Genomic DNA, 21,008 nt, shown 5'->3' with positions numbered 1-21,008 from the left:
GGGAGACGCAAGAGAGAGGGGATATGGGGATATATGTATAGGTATAGCTGATTCACTTTGTTATACAGCAGAAAGTAACACACCATTGTAAAGCAATTATACTCCAATAAAGATGTTAAAAAAAAAAAGAATAGCACGAAGGAGCAGAAAACAGGTTGACACAGATCAGTGTGATGGACAAAGTATCGAAACAAAATCTGGACCCTACAGCCATGGGCTCTCCATGGCCTGAGAATGGCATGAGAACTCGGGCACAAATGGGTCAGGGCATCGTTTTCTCCTCAGAACTCCAGGGACGTTTTTTGTTCCTCAAATTCTGAATGGAGAATTCAGCTCATAAAATGTTTTCAGGGAGACATGGGTACAGCGCAGTTTTAGGGAAAGTGCAAAGTGGGCGACTTCTTGGGGCTACTCTTCCTTCTGCCATGTTCTGGTTTCTGTTTGCTTGTGGTAAACTGTCCGCACACCGTGGTAAGACTTCTTCGTCATCTCTCCAGGTCATCCTGCATTGCTGGGCCTCTTTGCTCCTGGGGGGCCAGAGCTGTGTGTGGCAGGGCCCTGCTGCCCTCGTGCAGCAGGAAGTCCTCCATCTGTCTCGTCCTTGCTGTCCCTCGCCCACTCCCCGGCGACTAGTCCAGCCCTCTGCCCCAGTGTTCAGTTTGTCTCCTTCCCTGGACTACTTAGTGAAGAGGTCTGATTTGAAAGCTACTTCTGCTCCATCACTGACCAAGTGCTGGGCCTTCCCGGGCCCCCAACACTAGGATTCTGACACCCTGTACCCCGCAGCTAGTACCAACTGAGCAGCCCCCAGCAGCACACACTAAGCAGAAACCCTTGTTGCCCCCTCCCCTGGTCTGCTGGCGTGGTGCTCATTGCTGATAGCTGCTCCCCCACTTGCCACCAGGATGGATTGATGTTACATTTATTTCAGCAGCTGTTTCAAGTGAGACTCTGCCAGATATTCATAGGTATGGGGTAAATCTCAGATGGCATCACAAGATTTGGGGTAAGTGGGGTCAGGCCATCTGTGTGCTGCTGGAGTGAACAGGATGTTCCTCATTCCTGGGGAAGGAGCTTTAGCACTTAAAACAGTGTACTCTGAGCCTCCAAACCAGATTATTTGATGTCTCAGTCCCAGAATTCTTGTGGCTTAATAGAAGACCTGAAATGGGCAGATCGACAACTGGATGTCTGACACAAATGGCCAAAACATCCACCCAACTGTGTGACTCTGAGCAAATTCCTTCCTCTGGAATTTGCTGCCCTCAGCTCTGAAATGAAGGATTAGCAGGAGTAAGCTTTCAGGTTTCTTCAGGCTCAAGCATTCTGTTTCTCTCTGAGGAAAGGTAGCATGACAGATACCGGAATCAGACTAGTTTCAAATAAGATTTTACCTTTTTCTGGTGACGTTAGCAAGTTATTCAACTGCTCTTGGCCTCAGTTTCCTTAACTGTAGGGTGGGATAATAAGAGCAGCTACTGGTGAGTTTCATGTGAGGAATAAATAAGATAATGCATATAAAACGCTTAGCAGGCATAGATTCTCATGTGCTCAATAAGATTAGCTTTATCATTAATACATGTTTATGTCCAATTTTAACTTACAAAAATGGCCACTCCAAGTTTGGCTCTCGTTTTATATTTCTCTCCAGCTTAAGGTTTTGAGCTCCTCAAGATTTAGAGCCAGGTCTGGCTGCTGGTCTCCTGCTCGCTTATGACTTCACTGCGCCACTTCCGTACTGTAATGGAGAATCAGCCCCCATACAGGCTCTTTTCCACCTTAGGACCTTTGCCTAGGCTATTCCCTGTGCCTGTGTTATTCTTTCTACAGCGTTCCCTTAACTAGGTCCTTCTCATAGTTTTGGCCTTTGTTTATATGTCATCTCCTCATAGTGGCCTGACCACCTGATAAGTTGTTAAGACTTATCACAATTTGCATTTATTCTTTTTATCTAGCTAATGTCTTGTGTCCATCTCCCGCTAGTGCCTAGCACTGGGCCAGCCACAAAGTAAGTGCTCAATAAATATTTGTTAGATGAATAAATTAATGAATTAATGGATAATATATTTATAGGACACCATATTATTTATATCATATTATTATATGACACCATATTGTTTATGAAGCCCCTTCATAACTAGGCTCTCATCATGAAGGCATCTAAATCTCTGTAAGGGATACAGAAATTGATCAGCCAGAACCTGGCTGTAGTAACCCCACACATGACAGCTGCCATGCAGAGTAAGCACAAGGTTATGGCAGTGCATGGGAAGAGCCCTTATCCCAGTGGGGATGGAGTGGGACGGGGCAGGGGTCTATCAGTGAGAGACTCCTTGGAGGAAGAGGCATGTGAGTTGAGCTTTGTGAGTAGAAGTTGCCTAGGCAAAGATGGGGTTGAGGTGGGCAAGCCCACAGGCACAGAGGGATGAGAGGCCATAACACAACATCAGAACTAATAACGATGTTAATAGAGGCGTGGATAATATGCTGTTTGTTTTGGCAAGGGGAAGATCAGGGAAGACCCCAGGGAGAAGGTGGCATTTGAATCTGACCCCTTAGCCAGATGATAATGGGAAGTATCCAGTGTGGTTCACTGATGTGTCCTGGATGGAATCCAGAGAGACGATCTCAGCTTCACTGAGCCAGGAACCTGGGGAGGAGCTGAGGAGCGGGGAAGTGGTACTTGGGTCCCTGAGGCCAGACCTGTAACCCAGGGTGAAGCCCTGGCCTGGGGTTGTCACCAACAGGTACTCTGGCCTGCTGTCCAGGTTCCAGAGCAACCTTTAGCTCGAGACACTGGTACCTTAATCCCTGCTCCCTGAGCTAAGGCCATTGAGTCTTCTAATGTGTGAAACAGGACTGGGAAATAACAGTGGCTAAGACAGAGGAGGCAGATCCACAGGCCAGCAAGCAGACAGGTCATGTGAGTATGTGAATGAAGGCACTGAAGGCTTCCTCCAAAGGCACCTGAAAGTGTTATAAACCACAGTAACAACTGTATCTAATAAAACCACTTTGGGGGACTGGGTTTAACGGTGGGCTGCTAAATTGTGGTCTCTGCTAACATGGAGGTGGGGCCGCTAGGAGTGCAGAGGGTCGGGGATGACATGCCTATTCATTGGTTCCTCATTGTCCACCACGGAGGCCCTCCAGACCTGGGACCATCCTCACAGAGTTCTCAGCCCAGTGGGTCAGGAGATGACTCTGGGGTATCGGATGTGGGCAGGACCCACAGGGACCCAGAGAGGCACCCAGAACTTGCCCAGAAGTTTAAATGAGGCTGCCAGGTCAGGTGTACGATAAGAAGTAGAGAGGGAAGCTCGGGAAGGCAGATCTCCAGCGGGCATCTGGTTGAGCATAGACAGCTATGTTGGGGAGGGCAGCCACCAGGCCCTTCAGGGAAAGTCTCTCTAGGCTCACAGAGGAGGAGCTCGGTCTTTGCAAAAAGAACCAGAGAAATGCACTGTAAGGCCAGACCTCCCACAAGCCTGGGCTTGCAATAAATGACTCCCTTCAAGGGAGCATGAGGCTATGGAGAGAGAAACCCACTAATATTTTTGACAGACTTCTGTATAGCAAAGCTGTTGGCCCACCTTGCAAGCATTGTTCTGACTGCACAGTTGTGTGCTACCTCCTGTTTATTAATGCCGGTCCTCATCTGATGTAGACAAAGTGTGTATCATTAAACTCTCACAAACTACACCTATGAGAGTCTAGGTGTTGTCCTTGGATCACCTAGGGAGACTCCTGGGCCTCATCCAAGACTGATTTTCATCAGAATATCTGAAAGGGGTTGCTGAAATCATCATTTTAAACAAGGGTCCTAGGTGATGATGAAGTCAGTAAAGTTTGAGAAGCATCGGCATAAAGTGGCACAAATGCTGTTTTGAGGTAGCACGGTCTTGCTCAGTGAAAACAGCCCCAGTGACGTAATGAACAAAAGAGAAAATGGTATAGAACTGAGTACAAGAACTATCTGGTCAGTCATCCAGTCACTCAGTATACATTATGTCCTGGGCCCGAGAGCCCCTGGGAGTCCATGAAACAGTTCACAGTTGGAAGGGACCGTAATTTATCACAAAGGGTGAGAAGCTGGCCAAGGGGGCCCAGGTCTCAAGCCCCAGTTGGGAAACTAGTGGGGCAGGGGGGACGGTGCAGTGGCTGCCTGTCTCTAAATCAGGGGGCGTGGGAGATGGAGAGGGTCGCTCACCCTCCTTTCCCCTCCTTAGGTGGATTCGAAGGCCTGCTGCTCCCATCCTCACCATACACAATGCAAATTCTGCCCCTGAAAATTTAATTTGGGCTAAGAAATATCCCTGAAAAGGTAAATAACCCAAAGAGAAAAGGAAGGCTGCCTGTTAGTTATGTTCCAGTGTAAATTGGTTTGCTGCAGCTGCTCCCCATGTGAGCACACTGAGTGAGAGGAAGGGAGGTCTGGGGGCATGGAGGCTGGGGAAGAGGGGGGCTGGGGAGCCTCTGTGGGGCTGGGGGTAGCCAAAGAGCAGGGTGTGGACCCCGGTTGTTTCTGGATTCAGGGAGACAGGGCCAGGGGAGGGTGTGCACCAAATGCCACCTCTGATGATCCTGACACTTCCTCCCATCATCTCAGAGACCAGCCAGGAAGACTGCTTCCCTGCTCGACCCAGTTCCTGCCCCAGCACCCACTGACACTGCCCTGACCAACCGGACCAAGGCCTTTTAGCTGCTAAGCGCAATAGTTCTCATCTCAGCTAATGACCTACCTCTCTGCATCATTTGACGCTGTAGTTCCTCCTTGAAATCCTCTCCTCCCTGCTCTCTTTTCCACTCCTCTCCCAGTTTTATCTAACTTCTCTGCATTTTGTTCCTCAGGCTCATCTCCTTTCTTCTCCCATCTCTTAAAATTGATGTGCCCGTCAGTTCTATTCTGGACTCAGAAGAAGGTTCTTTTCATCTTACTTGGCTTCACTGGGTGATCTCACCCACTTCTGTGCATATCTACTGCCACAGTTCATGGATTTATTCATTCAGCAAGTGTTACTGAACACCTACTATGTGCCAGGCACAGTATGACTCCCAAGTCAAAATTTACAACCCAGATTCCTCTTTTAATCTCCAGACTATATTTCAGACTGCCTTCAGAATTTCATATATGTATGAAATTTATGTATGTATGACTGTGGCTGTGTTTCTTGAGACAGGGATTCAGGTACAGATGATTTATTAAGGGCATGATCTTTAGGAAAGACTCGTAAGGGAGTTGGAGGAGCAAAGTAGGAAGGGTCAGGACTGAGCAAGGATGTGGTCTCAGATGAAGTCTAGCTGGAGACTGACTGGGGGAGTGAGAAGGCTCTGGAGCACAGGTCACACTTCAGAGTTACCCCGCCTTGAGGGGAAAGGCACCCCTGTATAAGAGAAGCACTGGCCCCCCTGGGGCGGGGATATAACTGCCCAGGCATCTTTTGGAAACGTGCACCCATCAGCCAAAGGTAAGTCTCCTGACATGGTCTCAGGCATAAGCTAATTGCTGCAACACTTATGGAGCTGGGGGCTGGGCACAGTGGTCAATAAAGGGGCCCTGGTGGGGGGGACACCAACTATGTCTCCTCCAGCAGCTAAGACTCACGTAGTACAGATCCGTGCCCGGCACCATTGTAAGTGCTTTATGTGTATTAACAAACTTAACCTCTAAAGTAACCCTGTAATGTAGTTACTATTATTCACATTTTACAGCACAGAGGTTAAAAGTAACTTGCCTAAGGTTTCTTGATAGGTAAATGATAGAGCCGGGATTCAGACCGAGGAGGGTTGGCTCTAGATTCCATACCCTTAACTACCACTCCTCCTTCCTCAGTGTATTGAGTCTTAGCCTGGCCCAGGCACTGTGGGCCCTGGGTAGTGAAATCAGTACAAACAGCCCTGCCCTCATCGAGGTTACTTTCCAGTGAGGGAAAATGGACAATAAATGACTAAGTAAAAATACATGACCCAAATGGTACTAAGTGCTAAGGAGACCAATAAATCAGGGAAGGGAGGTAGGGAGTGCTAGGTGACAGCTGCAGCTATAAATCGGGTGGCCCAAGGAAGACTTCACTTAAGAGGCATTTTAGTCCAAAGGAGGCGGTTTCCCTGCTTCTGTTCTCCGCTCAGTCTGCTTGACCCTGGTTTACTCTCCCTCTGCACAGCTGCAGGGCAGTCTTCCCAAATCACTTGCTCAAGTTTCCTCCCTGAATGACACCCTTCAGTGGTTCCTGATTGCCCTTAGGGTAAATGCACCGCTTCTGCCATGGTACAAGAAGCGTCCTGACTTGAGGCCTGCTTCCACTCCTGCCTCTTCTCTGGAAGCCCTGCTTCTACCGTTGCAATGCCGGGGCAGGGCAGGAGTACAAATGGAAACCCACATACCCTATGTCTAAATATTGAAAATTTATACAGCAAGCTAACGAACTGTTAGATAAAATGTGTTCTACCCTACTACCTTGACAAACATGTCTTCACAGCGACCTAGGAGGCCAGCTTCAGCTTCAGATTTGTCGGACTCCTGAGTTCCGTGCTAGAGCTCGGCAGTACAGGGAGCTCTGCCTTCAGCTTGTGCTCTGCCTACCTTCTCACAGCCCAGCTCTGTCTCCCACTGCGGGGGTCCTCATGCGCGCACGTGGACCCCCGGCTCGCACATCCATGTTTTAGCCACATCCTTACAAATAGCAGCTCTTTGCCGCCCCTCAGGCCGAGGTGCTCGTACTGGTGGTGTTCCTTACCCTTGAGGAATTGGACTTGGGAGAGAGGCACACATGGGCCAAGGAAGTAGGTAAAGACCTTTGAGCTGAGAATTTTAGGGTTTCAGATACAAGGAGCTTGGTCTAGAAAAGAATGGGGGCAGCATGGTCTCTTTCTGTCAAGTGTCCTCGTTCCCTGGGGGGAGGGTGTGCAAGAGGAGGGTCGGAGCCCAGAGTAGGGCTCTCTGAAGCATTCAGACAGCAGTTCCTCATCACTCCCAGCCTCTCGCCCCTGTGCCTAAACCAAAGTGAATTACTTGAACTTTCTGAATATGCCATGCTCTTCTGCTTCTATGATTTTGTGATTGTGCGGACTGCAGAGTGGAGGTCATCCACTTGGATTCTTTGCCCTAATTTCCCCCATCTCCTATGAGCTCCCTAATCTCGTCCCCTCATCCTGACCCTTCACCCCACACCTAGTCACAAAAACACCACACGTAGTGGCAACATGGTGGGTCACATTATATAGTGACCTGAACTTGGGCTTTTGGAGTCAGTGGTCCTGGTTTTGACTCTGTGCTAGGTACTTACCAGTCATGTGACCTTAGGCAAATTCTGTGCCTCAGTGTCATCATCTCTTACAGGGTGATAACCATGCCAAGTTTATCCATCATGAGGATAAAATGAAGTAACGTATGTCAAGTGCCCAACCACCATCCCTGGCACAATAAGTATGTGATAAAAAGTTCTTTTCCCTCCTCCAGCTATGTTCCTTGTTTCAAACCAAACACAGAAAGCACCTTGGTAGATTAGCTGTTTTCGCAGAAAGATGCCAATTAGATTATCTCTCCGCATTCAGCCCCTGGGCCTCTTTCCCCATCTCCTGAGCTAGTGAGAACTTCCTAGAGAGTATTAGTACCTTATTTCTCTTTTAGTTGTCAGAATTCATTCGTTAATAGAGTGTAAGCTATTCCTGATGACCACATTTAGATACTGGGATAGTCAAGCTCCAGCTCTTGGTAGCAACAGTGACTCTTTGCTGTCAGGGACAGGGTTTTGTCATGTCAGCACAATTACGGTAACAGCGATGGAGCCTGAGGAGCAGGTAAACAAGGAAGTCGGTCATCTCCAAGGGGATGGAAGACCCATAGTTACCGTGCAGTGCCTGGCATAAGTGGGTATGCAACAAATGTGAGTCAGGCTAAATGAAACTAAGCTCAATGAGAAAAGCCATTAAATTGCCATAGAAAAATAGATAAAAGAAATGATCAGGTAAGTCACAGAAGAAATTCTTACAGGCCAATAAGCTATAGCCAGTTATCAAAGAAATGCAAATTTAAATGTAATGCCATATTTTTCTTGGAAAATTGGCAAAGATTTTAAAAATTCAGTGACCAGTGCTGATGAGGATACAGTAAGGGGGCGGTGGGGGGGGTACTCTCAGCATTGCTGGTAGATATATAAGCTGATGTGCCCTTCTGTAAAGCAATAATGAGGATGATTAAAAAAGCTGTGGTGTAGGTATTAGATGGACTATGTGTCATTAAATGTAACTGTTTCAAAGAAATGTTAGACATGAGAAAAAATTCTGTGTTGCAATGAAAGGTAGAACACTATATGCTATACAAATTACATGTACAAAAAAGAGTGGAAGGAAATAGGCCTGAGTATTATAAATCCCTACCATTAGTATCTCTTATACAGATTTTTGAATATTCTAACTTTTCTATAATTACTGGGTATTTTCTCATAATGGGAAAGAAATTCTGTAATTTAAGAAAAAGGCACATCACTTTCAGACAATAAGGTAGAGAGAATTATTTATGGAAGATGCTGGCCCCTTACTGACTCAATAAGTGTCAGAGAAGAAGAGGTAACTCCTTTCCTTTGGGATATAGGATTTGTGGAGAAACAAAAGGCTCAGCTTTCCCGCTTGCTGAGTCTAATCCTTTGTGTCAACAAGAAGAAATGGAAAGAGTGTCCCTCCTCACCTGGGGAGTTTCCTGTGTAACTGGGAGGCCCAATAAGCTGCCTTATGCTTGAGACATTCACACAATCACAGGAGCTGTGGTCTCTTCAAAAGTCTGTGACATTTTCATCACTGGCTGAGATTTGAGAATGAAGCCTCAAACAGGGTTTTGTTTCCTTTTGTAGCCTAAATCCTCCCATTGTGGCCTTACCTCCAGTAGCTATAAGCGATTGGTAGGTGGTGGTACTCGACTGTGGGGCGTGCAACATGCACAGGGCTTTAAGCTAGTACAGTCTGGGTAATAGGAAATTAAGCCAAACAACCTAAGGAAATGCTACACCAGTATTTATATAAACATGTGAATTAACCAAAGTCTATTTCGAGTTAGAAAATAAATACACAGGTTAAATAAATGAAGGATAGAAGGAAAGCCCTCTACCAAAACATAGACTTTCTTCCAAATTGAGGTGTTATAACTGTTTTGATCGTTGTTTTTTTTTTCTTTCAATTCTTAGGAGTTATAAAGTCCAAGTGTTTAAATAAATTTTGCTACTTAATAAGTTACGTAGCAACATCTTGATTCACTTAGCCCGATTAGTTTCTGGTTTTCAAGTTGGTCACTGTCACTTCATCTGGCCTTGATTTCAAGAGTAGTTTCCCCTGTCTTAACTTCCTGAAATGTGCCTTTTTATACCCTGACTCTTATAATGGAAGTACATGAGACAACAGGACCACATCCACCGTTCTAATCAGTCCCACCCTTGGCCATCTGAGAGTAATCAGCATGGCTCGGCAACCTGAGTTTTTCAAAGTTGACATACAATTTGAACTACAAGTAATACATCTTAAATACAATGATGTTATCAATACCTTGTGTACCATCTCTAATCAATTGGTAGAATCGGCCTAGACCCCTTTACTGAAAAAGTTTCTTTGGCCCAGGTTGGGTTCAGTGGTAAAGCATAGCAGTGGCTGCCATTGACGTGGGCCCGGGGAAGGACAGCGTTCATGCCAAGGACTTTCCATCGCAGATCTAAGGGCAGCAGCATCCCTGACTCTAGAGAGCTTGTATTCAAATGGAGAAAATATGATTCAACCCAGGAGCAAGAGAGAGAGACAAGAATTAAAAGAAAATCAAACATAATAGTGAATACCGAAACTGTAAACGTCCCAAAAAGTGCAGTTGACTACAGGGAAAGCTGAGTTACTTGCTGAGTGCTGGGAGAAGGCAGATGTCCTTGGTCAGATGGGGTTAATCTCAAAAGGTTTTCTGAGGCAGTACATTTTGAGTTGGATTGCAAGGCAGCCAGGAGACCTGGCGTGAAGTTGGAAAGTTGGTCCAGATAAAGAGGAATGCAGGTTTCCAGATGCTTTTTGACTGTGTACTCCAAAGTCTCAGCGGCCCAGAGTGACCGTGCCTGACCTCTGACCTCCCCACAGTGAGGACGTGTGCAAACGTGGCTTCACCGTCATCATCGACATGCGGGGCTCCAAGTGGGACCTCATTAAGCCCCTCCTCAAGACGCTGCAGGAAGCCTTTCCAGCCGAGATCCATGTGGCCCTCATCATCAAACCTGACAATTTCTGGCAGAAACAGAAGACCAACTTTGGCAGCTCCAAATTCATCTTCGAGGTGAGGCCGACCTCTCTCTTAGCTCCTGTTTTCCTTCCCCTCTGCCACCCACCCATTTCTCACCTGCACTTCTCCACCTTCCTACCGTCCCCAACATGTCAGGGGCTGGTAATTCAGGATTCCTTGGTCACTGTGGCCTTGCCAGTGAGAGTCTCAGAAGGAATAAGAGGCTCATGAGATTGTCCCAAGGGCACAGAGTCATTAGGCAGTCCTGTTACTACTGGTGAGTGTAAATCAGAGCAATTGTTTCTGGGGGGCAACTTTGTAATTTGGGTCAAATGCCTTAAAAAGAGTTTATATCCACTGATCTCTCAATTCTCCTTCTAGGAAAATATTTTTAATATAAAAATTAAAACAGAAAGGTGAAGAACTAATAACTATAAACAAAAAATGTCTACAAGGATATTCATCACAGTGTTTTTTGCAATAATATACACATATGTATACACAAATATTTACATATATGCATATCTATACATGCACATATGTATAGTTCGTATCCTAAATATCCATTAATTTGGGCAACATTAATATACAAATACTATGAAGCCATTAAAAATCATATTTAGAACAATAGTATCATTGAAAAATGCACGTGATATATTGTTTTTAAAAAGACAAGTTATAGGGCTTCCCTGGTGGCGCAGTGGTTAAGAATCCACCTGCCAGTGCAGGGGACACGGGTTCGAGCCCTGGTCCGGGAAGATCCCACATGCCACGGTGCAGCTAAGCCCGTGCGCCACAAATGCTGAACCCACGTGCCACAACTACTGAAGCCCGCGTGCCTAGGGGCCGTGTTCCACAACAAGAGAAGCCACCGCAGTGAGAAGGCTGCGCACCTCAACGCAGAGCAGCCCCCGCTTGCCGCAACTAGAGAAAGCCCACGCGCAGCAACGAAGACCCAACACAGCCAAAAATAAATAAATAAAATAAATTAATTTTTTTTAAATTTAGGAAAGAAAAAGACTTTATAAAACAGTATGGGCAATATAATCTGAAATTGGTTTTTAAGAGTATAGTATATGGAGAGGAAGACTGAGAGATACATGAAAATGGTTAACAGTGCTTTATTTGAGGTGGCTGGATTATGTTTTTCTAATTTCTTTTGACAATTTTGTATTACTTTTATACTCAGAGAAAACATGTTTTTTAACTAGATTTTTCTAGAGGCCATATGTGTCCCCTGAGAATTTTTAATGACAACACATTAAATCGATGATTTAGGAACCTTTGTTCCAGCCAAATCCAAGCTGTTCTCCTTTCTCGGAACTCTGGCCCCCATCTGCAAGAGGACGAACCCTGTGTACGTGTGTGCTGGAAAGGCAGAGCTGCTCTTAATCTAGCAGCAACTTCTCATTCCAGACGTTTGTCCCCAGGGGCTGGGAGCGCCTTTGTGTGGGGTGGTGGCCCCAACAGGTTGTGATTTGAGCACAGCAACCTGACCACCTGAGAGGCAGTTCTCTGTGTAAATAACACGAGAAATTTGACTTGGTGTAAGAACAGTTAACTCTCATGCTCCCCCAGAACCCCTTCCCAATGCTAGGAGTCCTGTAGGGAAATAAATGCTTTGTGTATTTTTGGTTTGTTTATACAGAAGCGGTGACAACAGGCCTATAAATTTATTAGCTGAAGCGACTGGAAACAATCTTTCCAAGTCTTGAAACTTTTGCTTCAGCGTAGCTGCCCAGCATTTCCCGTCTCCCTGCACCTCCTTCACCCCAAGTTGAGCGAGCTTGTCTTTGCCTCCTAAACAAGAAGAGCAGGAGACAGAGGTGGGGGCTTCCAACTCGGAAGAATATTTATGAAGTAGTGTTTTATAAAGAGCAGATGCAGTACTTAGTGCAGACCGAGATGGGAGGTGCTACAGAGATGCGAGTCCAGGCTTGTTCAATGGCAGATACTTAATGAATAATTAGTGAATAATCACGGGAGACTTCCTGGAAGTGGTAAACTTTGAGCCAAATTCAAAGGGGAAAGGGCTCTAACACAGGGCTTTTCAGGGTTTAATGCACAGTCTCCCGGGGATCTTGTTAAATGCAGATTCTGACCCAGAATGTCTAGGTGGGGCCTGAGATCCTGCATTTCTAACAAGCTCCCAGGTGGTGCCAGTGTTGCTGGTTTGAGGGCTGCATTTTGAGTTGCAGGGATCTAGATCAGCAGAGGTTTGTGTCACTGGTTGCACATTAGGAGCTTTTAAAATTACCCATGCCCAAGCTCCAGTCCAGGCTAACTAAATCAGAGTTTCTAGGGGTGGGGCTTGAACATCAGTGTTTTTTTAAACTCCCCAAGGGACTCTGATGAGTTTGAGAACCGCTGTTTCAGACACAGGCAGCTCCTTCCTGTGCCTTTGGAAGGAGATAGAAGGAAAAGGGAGAAGAGGAGGCGATGCTCAAGAGAGCAGCAAGACAGAGGGAGATGAACTGCTTTTAAGGGTTCCAGTAAGGATGCAGCCTTCAGATCATCCTGGTGAGCACTCACAGGGACTGAGCACGTGCTCCATGCTGGTGCCCTCGGTGCTTTACACACTGTCAGGTTTAATTCCAGCACAGCCCTAGGAGAAAAGCATTATTATCTCCATTACACAGAGGACGAAACAAGGGCTCTGCGAACTTAGTTTGCCCAGTTCATACAATTAGTAAGTGTAGGGCTGGACCCTGAATCCAGGTATTTCTCTAGTAGCCTCTCCTTCTCCAGGAGAGAGAATCAAGAAATCCTGTAGGAAAGAAACAATCTTTCTTGGTACGTTGGGATGGTTGCCTGTGCCGTCATTTGCTGCTCTGTGTCCTGGAGACACACATTCTCCACTCTGCTCTCCAAGAGTCTGTGGGCCTCAGAGAAAGCCGAGGGCCCAGGCCCCCTGTCCCCCGAGCCCTGTTTGTTCACTGCATCAGAGAAGGGCATCTGCTTGTGGGAAGAGGCAGAAAGATCGCCTCTGAGACCCTTGCAGCCCAAGACTGACCCACAGTACTTAATCCAACCATGAGGATATCCTAGGTTTTAAAGCTATTGAGAACTAGACCCCCTAAAATTAGATTCAGTCTGTTCTTCCAGCTTCCGATTCTAGCATCCTAAGGCATGTTGTGGCAGACTTGGGGATGGGAAGGAGGAAGGTGAGGGCAGTAGGGACATAAAGGCAGTCTTCCCTTCAATGGCAAATGGTGAGCAGGCGGAGAGGCTCTTTGAACCCGGAAGCTGGTCTTTTGAAACTGCTGATCTTAGCTGACCAGGGGGCTGAATGCTCTCCCATTTGCCCTTTCCCAGGCAGGCTGTGGTCATTATTATATGGACTTGTCTTGGCCTTTCCCCTTGACTTTCCTCTTCTGCCTATGGCTGCCCTGGGGTCTTCCCCTGACTTGCCCCAGCATCACTGAGTCTCCCTCTCTGTGTCTGCCCATCCCAGACGAGCATGGTGTCCGTGGAGGGCCTCACGAAGCTGGTGGACCCCTCCCAGCTGACAGAGGAGTTTGACGGCTCCCTGGACTATAACCACGAGGAGTGGATCGAGCTGCGGCTCTCCCTGGAGGAGTTCTTCAACAGTGCCGTGCATCTGCTCTCGCGCCTCGAGGACCTGCAGGAGATGCTGGCCCGGAAGGAGTTCCCCGTGGACGTGGAGGGCTCGCGGCGGCTCATCGACGAGCACACACAGCTCAAGAAGAAGGTGCTCAAGGCCCCTGTGGAGGAGCTGGACCGGGAGGGGCAGCGGCTGCTGCAGTGCATCCGCTGCAGCGACGGCTTCTCAGGGCGCAACTGCATCCCGGGCAGCGCCGACTTCCAGAGCCTGGTGCCCAAGATCACCAGCCTCCTGGACAAGCTGCACTCCACCCGGCAGCACCTGCACCAGATGTGGCACGTGCGCAAGCTCAAACTGGACCAGTGCTTCCAGCTGCGGCTCTTCGAGCAAGATGCTGAAAAGGTAGGAGGGTGCCAGCCAAACCTGAGCAGGGCTGGGGTGGGGGGCATACATAGCTTTCCAGGGAGAATGATGGAGACTGCTAGTCCAACTTTTTAAAGCTCCTCTTATGGAGTGTTTATTATGGGCCAGGTATTGTTCTGTGCACCTTGTGTAAATTAACTTATTTTAATCTGTCAAGAGTCCTATGAAGTAGGTGTATTATCATCATCCCATTTTACAGATGAAGAAACCGAGAGGCTAAATAACTTGGCCAAACTAGGAGGTGCAGCGTGGCTGCAGAGTCCACGCTTTTGCACTATTGGACGCTGCCCCTCTCAGGGAGTGCCGTGCGTAGTTCAAGCCGGCTGAGCAACAGAAGTAACAATACTGTTACCAGCCACAACAACATGACTTATTATTAGCAGTTATTGCCCTGCAGTGTATTTGACTATTGACAAAGCACTTTCGCATACAGAGTCTCATTTAGTCTACGCAGCCCTTTGGTCCTTTGAGGTGGCTGGTGGTGGGTGTTCTTTGATCTCAGGGCCACAATGGCAGACTTGACACAGGAATCCAGCTGTCTTCCATTTGAAGTCCAGGGCTGTCTTCCTGCCATACCCCTTCTTTCTGGAGGTTTTCCCTCAGCTGCTGCACACTTTGTCAAGCAAGATATTTTTCCAGCAGTGAATTTTCAAAGCTTTCCCCTTATCAGGGAGATATGAGAAAGTGAAAAAGGAAAATACCATTACAGTGCCTCTTTGCTGAGAATGCAAAAGTATCTTCTCTAGATGCTCTCCAAGCTAAAGAAGAGAGTTTACTGCCGCATGCACTTTAAGAAGAGTGAAAGGGGCTCTCGTACCAGTTTTCTGAGAATAACACATTTAAATGCACAATACCACTCGTAGGAATACCATGACTCTCAGTAGCCTGTGAGTTTTTCAGACAGCGTCTGATATAATGGTTTTGTGTCTTTTAAGAGCCCATATTGAAAATGTCTCTAGGTAGTTTAAGTGACGAAATCGGGATATAAAATGATATAATTATGATCCCTGTTTATGTAAGTGTGCTAACATAAGTATAGCTGGAAGAAAATTCACCACACTATTAATAGTTTTGATTTCTAGGGGCAAGGCTTATGCTTGATTTTAATCTCTCTGTATAAATTTTCTGTGCTTTCCAATCTTTTATCATTTATAATCACATGAAAATCAATAGGTATAATTTTAAAAGAGTGCATGGCCCCTTTCTACAACAGAACTTTTGAACATCATTTAAGCCAGAGTTTGGAAGAGACATGTATGTAAAGGAGAGTTTTTGCACAACTTTAGGAGTTGCAAGCTTTCCTCTGGCCTTCCTGAGGGCTCTTTGCCCAGTGGCCGGGCAGCCTGGGTCTGACCCTGGCCTGGCCTGGATTTGGGGTTGTGGGCACTTGGACTACAGAATCCCCATCTCATATCCAAGTTAGGAGAGACACCAGGTCAGGAGCCAGATGCTCTGCAAACCCAGAGGCAGGTACTTTGGCTCCTGTGACCAATGTTGGAAGGGTTTGGAACATTTCTTTTTCACTTGAGGTCTCTTCTGCTCTGCAGCAGGAGATCTGCTTTGCATCCTGGCCTGAGTGCCTGTTTCAGTGAGCCGGGACAGAAGAGGAGGTAGGGGACTTAGGTCTGCCTAGATGTGTCTGAGTTTGAGGCGCTTCACTGCATTCTTCAAGTTCAGGAAATGGGAAGCCAACATAGGGCACAGACAGTGCCCATCTCCAAAACAAAACAAAACAAAACAAAACAAAACAGCATAACATACCTTAGCCCCAGAAGCCCCCAGGTAGGGAAGGCTGACCTAGAGTCAGCCAAGTGCCAGCCAGCCAAGCAGTAGTTGTTGCTACACATATATCCTCTCAATTCATGCTCGTGAGAATTGTATGGTATATTATTATTCCTAATTCATAGTGGAGGAAATGGAAGCTCAGAGAGATGAAACGGCTTGCCCAAGATCACACTGCCAGTTGGACAGAGCCAGTATTTTGTCTGTCTCCAAAGCCCACCCAAGCTCTTATCCAATAACCCTACTATCCCACCGCTCCTAGGGTCTGCCTCACGCTACCACTGAATGCTGCTGGTTAGCCCCTGAGTCCCCTGGCCCATGATGACTCTAGGGAAAATCTCAGATCCCATCTTCTAAAGCTCATATGACAGCAGGGGCTCTTAACCTTTCTGTGCTCTGGACCCCTTTGGTCTGGTGAAGCCTATGGACCCCTTCTCAGAATAATATTTGTAAATGTACAAAATAACATACGGGCTTGGAAAATAATTTTTGAAATACAGTTATTAAAATTTTTATGTATAGCAACATACGTACTTCTTTAGGAACATGTTAAACAACAAGATGGACTTGAAGTCTTATAACTACCATAATTTTGAAGTAGTGATGACCATAAATGACATTTCAGGACAAACAACCCTGATATGATATGAGAATGTGTGTGTTTCTATTGATGTCAGAGGCCCAAGTATTGGTAACATTAATGAAGTTTGTTGCCTCTGTTCATAATTGAAGAGGATGCTCTATTTTAGTTAGAGGTGAGTAAAAATAAAGGCGTATTTTTTCCCTATTCGAATCCATGATCCCTGAATTCTGTGCATGGACTGTAAGTTAGGATCTGTGCTCATACCTTAAAAAGACGTGTATGTGCATGCGTGTTGGTGCACGTGTGTGTGTGTGTGTGCGCATGTGTGTAGAGGGGGAGGGGTGGGGGAGAGACTATCTAAAACAAAACAGAGGGAGTAAAAGGCCAATGGGAAGAGGGCAGCCCAGGAATATTTCGGTATTGAGTCAGTGGCGAAAATGCTGCTCAGGCTTGACCCAGCTGCCACAGAAATGTGCTGGGTGAGGGGCAGGGGAGGAAAACAGTCCTTTTAAATTGCTTCAAGATTAATTTAAAATATCTGTGCAGAGCTAAGTGCCTCAGCCCTTGACTTATTTGGTGTTTTGGAAAGGGGGTGAGGAGGGTGGTGGCTTGGGTAAGAGTTGTGTGTGCAGATCCTCATCTAAACAAGGGCCTGAGGAAATAGTTCCTGCATGAGCCACGTCTTAGCCTCCTCTCTGGTGGGAGGCTTGTCCGAGCCCTTTAATTCCAGATCTGGGAAGATCTTGGCAATTGGAGGAGTCTGATGATCACCCAGCTTCTATTTTTGTAAAGGGGTGGGCACAGAGTCTCCCCTCTGGCCCGGTGGGTGACAGCTTCTCTCCCAGGCCTTGAATAATGATCAGTGCTCCCCATTTACCAGCTGGCCTTGGTAGTGAAACAACCCCTCCCCACCTTCCCCTGACCTCTGCAATGACCGTATGCATGCATCCCTCATCTTGGGGGTGGCGGGGAAGGAGCCATTCTCTCTCCCAATTAAACATTTAGGGAGGAGGGACGCTGTTTTGCAGATAATTCATAAAGCAGGCCACCCATTCATTTAATAAACTTCTGCTGAGCAGCTGTCATGAGCCCAAAACAAGGCACTTGGATAAAGATGAGTGAGCCAGAGTTTCTGTCTTGGAGCAGCAAGTTGTCATCAAGTCCTATTTATTATTACTTACGTCTGCTGTGCGCACCTCACTGTCCTAGGTACAGCCTCTGTGCTTAGGGAGTTTTCAGAGAAGGGGAATATTGCAGCTCAGGAATGACAGAAAAGCCTTAATGAGCAATTTGTGGGAGGGCTGGGTAATTCAGAGGTGATTCAAGTAACGCACAATGCATCTTGTTGGAAGATGAGCACCGCTGCCTGGGCCCTGGGCCCTCTCGTCTGTAACTAATGGTTCTGTCCTCCGCTGTGTTCACAGAACACAGGCCAGTCACTCCTCATTAGTCAGGCGCAGATTATGGCTCCCGTTGCAGCTCCGTTTCACAACCAGTTGCCCCCACTGCTGCAGTGGACCCTGTGTGATGAAGGTGTCTGCCCTGCAGTCACATCCCATTACAGGAGAGAAGGGAGGCCTCTTTCCCATTAGGGGACAGTTTGTGGTGTTAAGCATCATTAAGTAGACTCGTTGTAGATGGCCCCTTGGAAAAGGGAAGGATGGGTGCTGCTCAGTGGAGGGTCTTCCCTAGCTCCCTCCCCCTTCCTGGGTGCCTGGGACACATCTTAGGATGGTAGAACTGGAAGAGACCTTGAGATGTAAAAGTTTACGTCCCACGCACTGTAGGAAGCCCAGCCTTGTCCTCCTGATGCCGGCCGTTGTGACCTCCTGCTGCCCATCTGTGTGCTGATGCCAATCATAAGTATCAGAAAGTACCAAAGCTGCTGCACCATCCGCCTTCTAATTTGGGAAAGGCCCACAATCTTGCAGTCTTTGTAGGGAAGGAGAAGTGCTTAGAAGGGCTCTGGGGCGTAACTAGACTTAACTGATGGAGGAACATTTGTCTACTTCGCTTCTGAATAAAGGAGGCTATACTGATGTTTACCTGGGAGTCCCTCTAATCTTGCCCAAAGCCCTTCCGGAAAGAGAGAGTATAGTCCCACTTCCTGTAAGAGAAGCCCCTGTGAAAGAATGAACACAGCTATCCAGTGGGTTTCCAGTCTTGGAATTATGCTTATTATCCGTTTATACAGCATGTTGTGCTTGTTTCATGTGGGGCACATCCAAGACAAGATCTTTATCACCACACTTGGGAGGATATTTAGGTGCCCACCTCCTCCGTGACTAAGGTATCTGCCCAGATGAGAACCTCTCATTTGCTTAGAGGATCCTGGCCTTGATGGCTGCCCTCACCACGCCGCCTGTGGGAAAGCTCCCTTTGGAGAACCTAATTTTATTTTTTAAATTTTATTTTATTATTTTTTTATACCGCAGGTTCTTATTAGTTATCTGTTTTATACATATTAGTGTATATCTGTCAATCCCAATCTCCCAGTTCATCCCACCACCACCACCCCCGCCCCCCATTCCCCACTTTCCCCCCTTAGTGTCCATACGTTTGTGGAGAACCTAATTTTAAATGTCTTCCTGCATATTCATCCTTGCATGGTGAAAGTCTGTTCACACCCACGGGTGCCGTGTCCGTGCTGAAATGGAGCTGTGTGAATGGGGGTTTGGATGTGTCCTGGGGTGCCACTTACCACTTGGGACACTGCAGGCACATCTTCAACCTCTGACCCCCAATTATGTTCCCAACAAAACAAAGAGGAAGAGTTTGGGCTAGCTCAGTGTCTTTTGACTTTTTCCTGATTGCACAGGGCACTGTTCTCATGTCGATCCTCTCTGTCTGTGAAAATGTGTCTCAGTGGGGGAGGTGGGGTGGCAGCGTGTGCGTGTGGTCATGGTGGTGGGGGGTTGGTGGTGGTCGAGAATAGGCTTGTAAGGGGGTGTATCAGAATCCCCAGAGGAGTTTGGTAAAGACCCCCACCACCCCAAGCCAAATGTGCCTGCCTCTCCCCCTCCTTGGAGACTGGCCACACTACATGGTGTCTCAGCCCCTTTACAGCTCAACAATTCTAGAGGAATTTTCCACTTTTTTGCTATTCATTCTCCCCTGTATATCTACAGTTGGCTCTTCTCTCTTCAGGGTTGTCGCCCTGGGGGATGATGGAAAATAAGAAACTTTTCTCAGCAAATAGAACCGTAATCTGTTGAGTTCTTTTCCTGCTTAAAAAAAAAAGCCCAAGCTGCTGCCCAGGGTTGTTAGGAGAATTAGATGGGATGATGTGGGTGGAGGTGCTGGCCCCCTGCCTGGCCCAGCATCGCTGCTCCCTAGACCTTGGCTTCCCTTCCTTCTCCCTGTGCTGTTTCAGTCCTGATTTACTCCTCAGTCATCCGGCGCCCCCAGCTGAGACCTTGCAGAGCGTGATCCATGCTACCTTCCAAATGAACTTGCTCCAAATAATTTTCAGTGATCCCTAATGGAATAAAGTTAAGAATCGAGTTTTGACAGAAGTTGGCAATTATGATGTAGGTTCATGGGGTCTCCCCAGATCACTAGATTGTGTGGTGCCCCTGGGTGAGGCAAAAGAGAGGAGCACACAGGTCAAAGTGGGATCATATCTGATGGGTCAGGGTTGGGGGAGCCGCCACATGGAAAGTTCTCTGGAAAAACGGGGTCTGTCCTTGAAGCAGCCACAGAGGAAAGCGATTCTCCCCAGGGGGATGTGATCACCTGCTACATCTGAGACACTTGTCACCTCCTGCTGTGCATTATAACAAAGAGCATATTTGTCTTATTCTCTTACAAGCTTGCAGCCAGAAGCACTCCTACAGTCCATCCAAGAAATACGTCTGTGCATTTTGATATTCTTGGAGGTCTGTGCGAACAAAATAACGTTACTTTCATGTTAGTCACCCTGAGAAAATATGAATATGGGGCCCACTGGGTGAAGCGCATCCTGGTAGGCAGCAGGGCCCTGCACTGTTACGTGCTTATTGTGTTTGCTGTGTGTGTCCTGTTGACCGTATGAGCAATTTAGGACATCCCCAGGATGCCCTGTCACTGGGCAGCATATCCACTGCTGTTTCCTGCCCTTTCCCTCTGAGGTATAAACAGCTCTGATCACTCCCCAGGGCCCAAAGCAGGACCCTAAGTCTCCTTCTGCCTGGGGTGACAAGAACCAGTGGGGCCGTGTGGAGGGAGTGCACTGCCCTCCTCCCTGCCCCACACTTGGCCCGCTGCCTCTTCCCTTCGCCCCCTCTCCAACCCGCACGCCCCTCGAGCCAGCAGTGTCATTTGTCAAACTGAAGTGCCATTGTATTCATTATAATACGAAATATTTGTTTGAATGTCAGTTTTTAAAGTGTTCTCACACCCCTGACCTTAGAGATTTTCTGGTCTAGCCCTTC

At 47.2% G+C, this 21,008-nt stretch overlaps 1 protein-coding gene across 6 annotated transcripts in view; it reads left to right on the top strand.

The window, feature by feature from the left end:
- The window catches only part of KALRN (kalirin RhoGEF kinase), a 683,571-nt gene that overhangs the window by 213,881 nt on the left and 448,682 nt on the right, over positions 1 to 21,008 (top strand). For all 6 annotated transcript variants that reach the window (XM_055084868.1, XM_055084895.1, XM_055084874.1 and 3 more), the window contains exons 4-5: positions 10,105 to 10,297; positions 13,698 to 14,210. In XM_055084868.1, coding sequence (XP_054940843.1) covers positions 10,105 to 10,297; positions 13,698 to 14,210 — 706 coding nt within the window. The remainder of the gene's footprint in view (positions 1 to 10,104; positions 10,298 to 13,697; positions 14,211 to 21,008) is intronic.

The sequence above is a fragment of the Physeter macrocephalus genome, chromosome 1, assembly GCF_002837175.3.
Source record: "Physeter macrocephalus isolate SW-GA chromosome 1, ASM283717v5, whole genome shotgun sequence".
Lineage (NCBI taxonomy): Eukaryota > Metazoa > Chordata > Mammalia > Artiodactyla > Physeteridae > Physeter > Physeter macrocephalus.
This window is presented reverse-complemented; position numbering and strand designations above follow the sequence as displayed.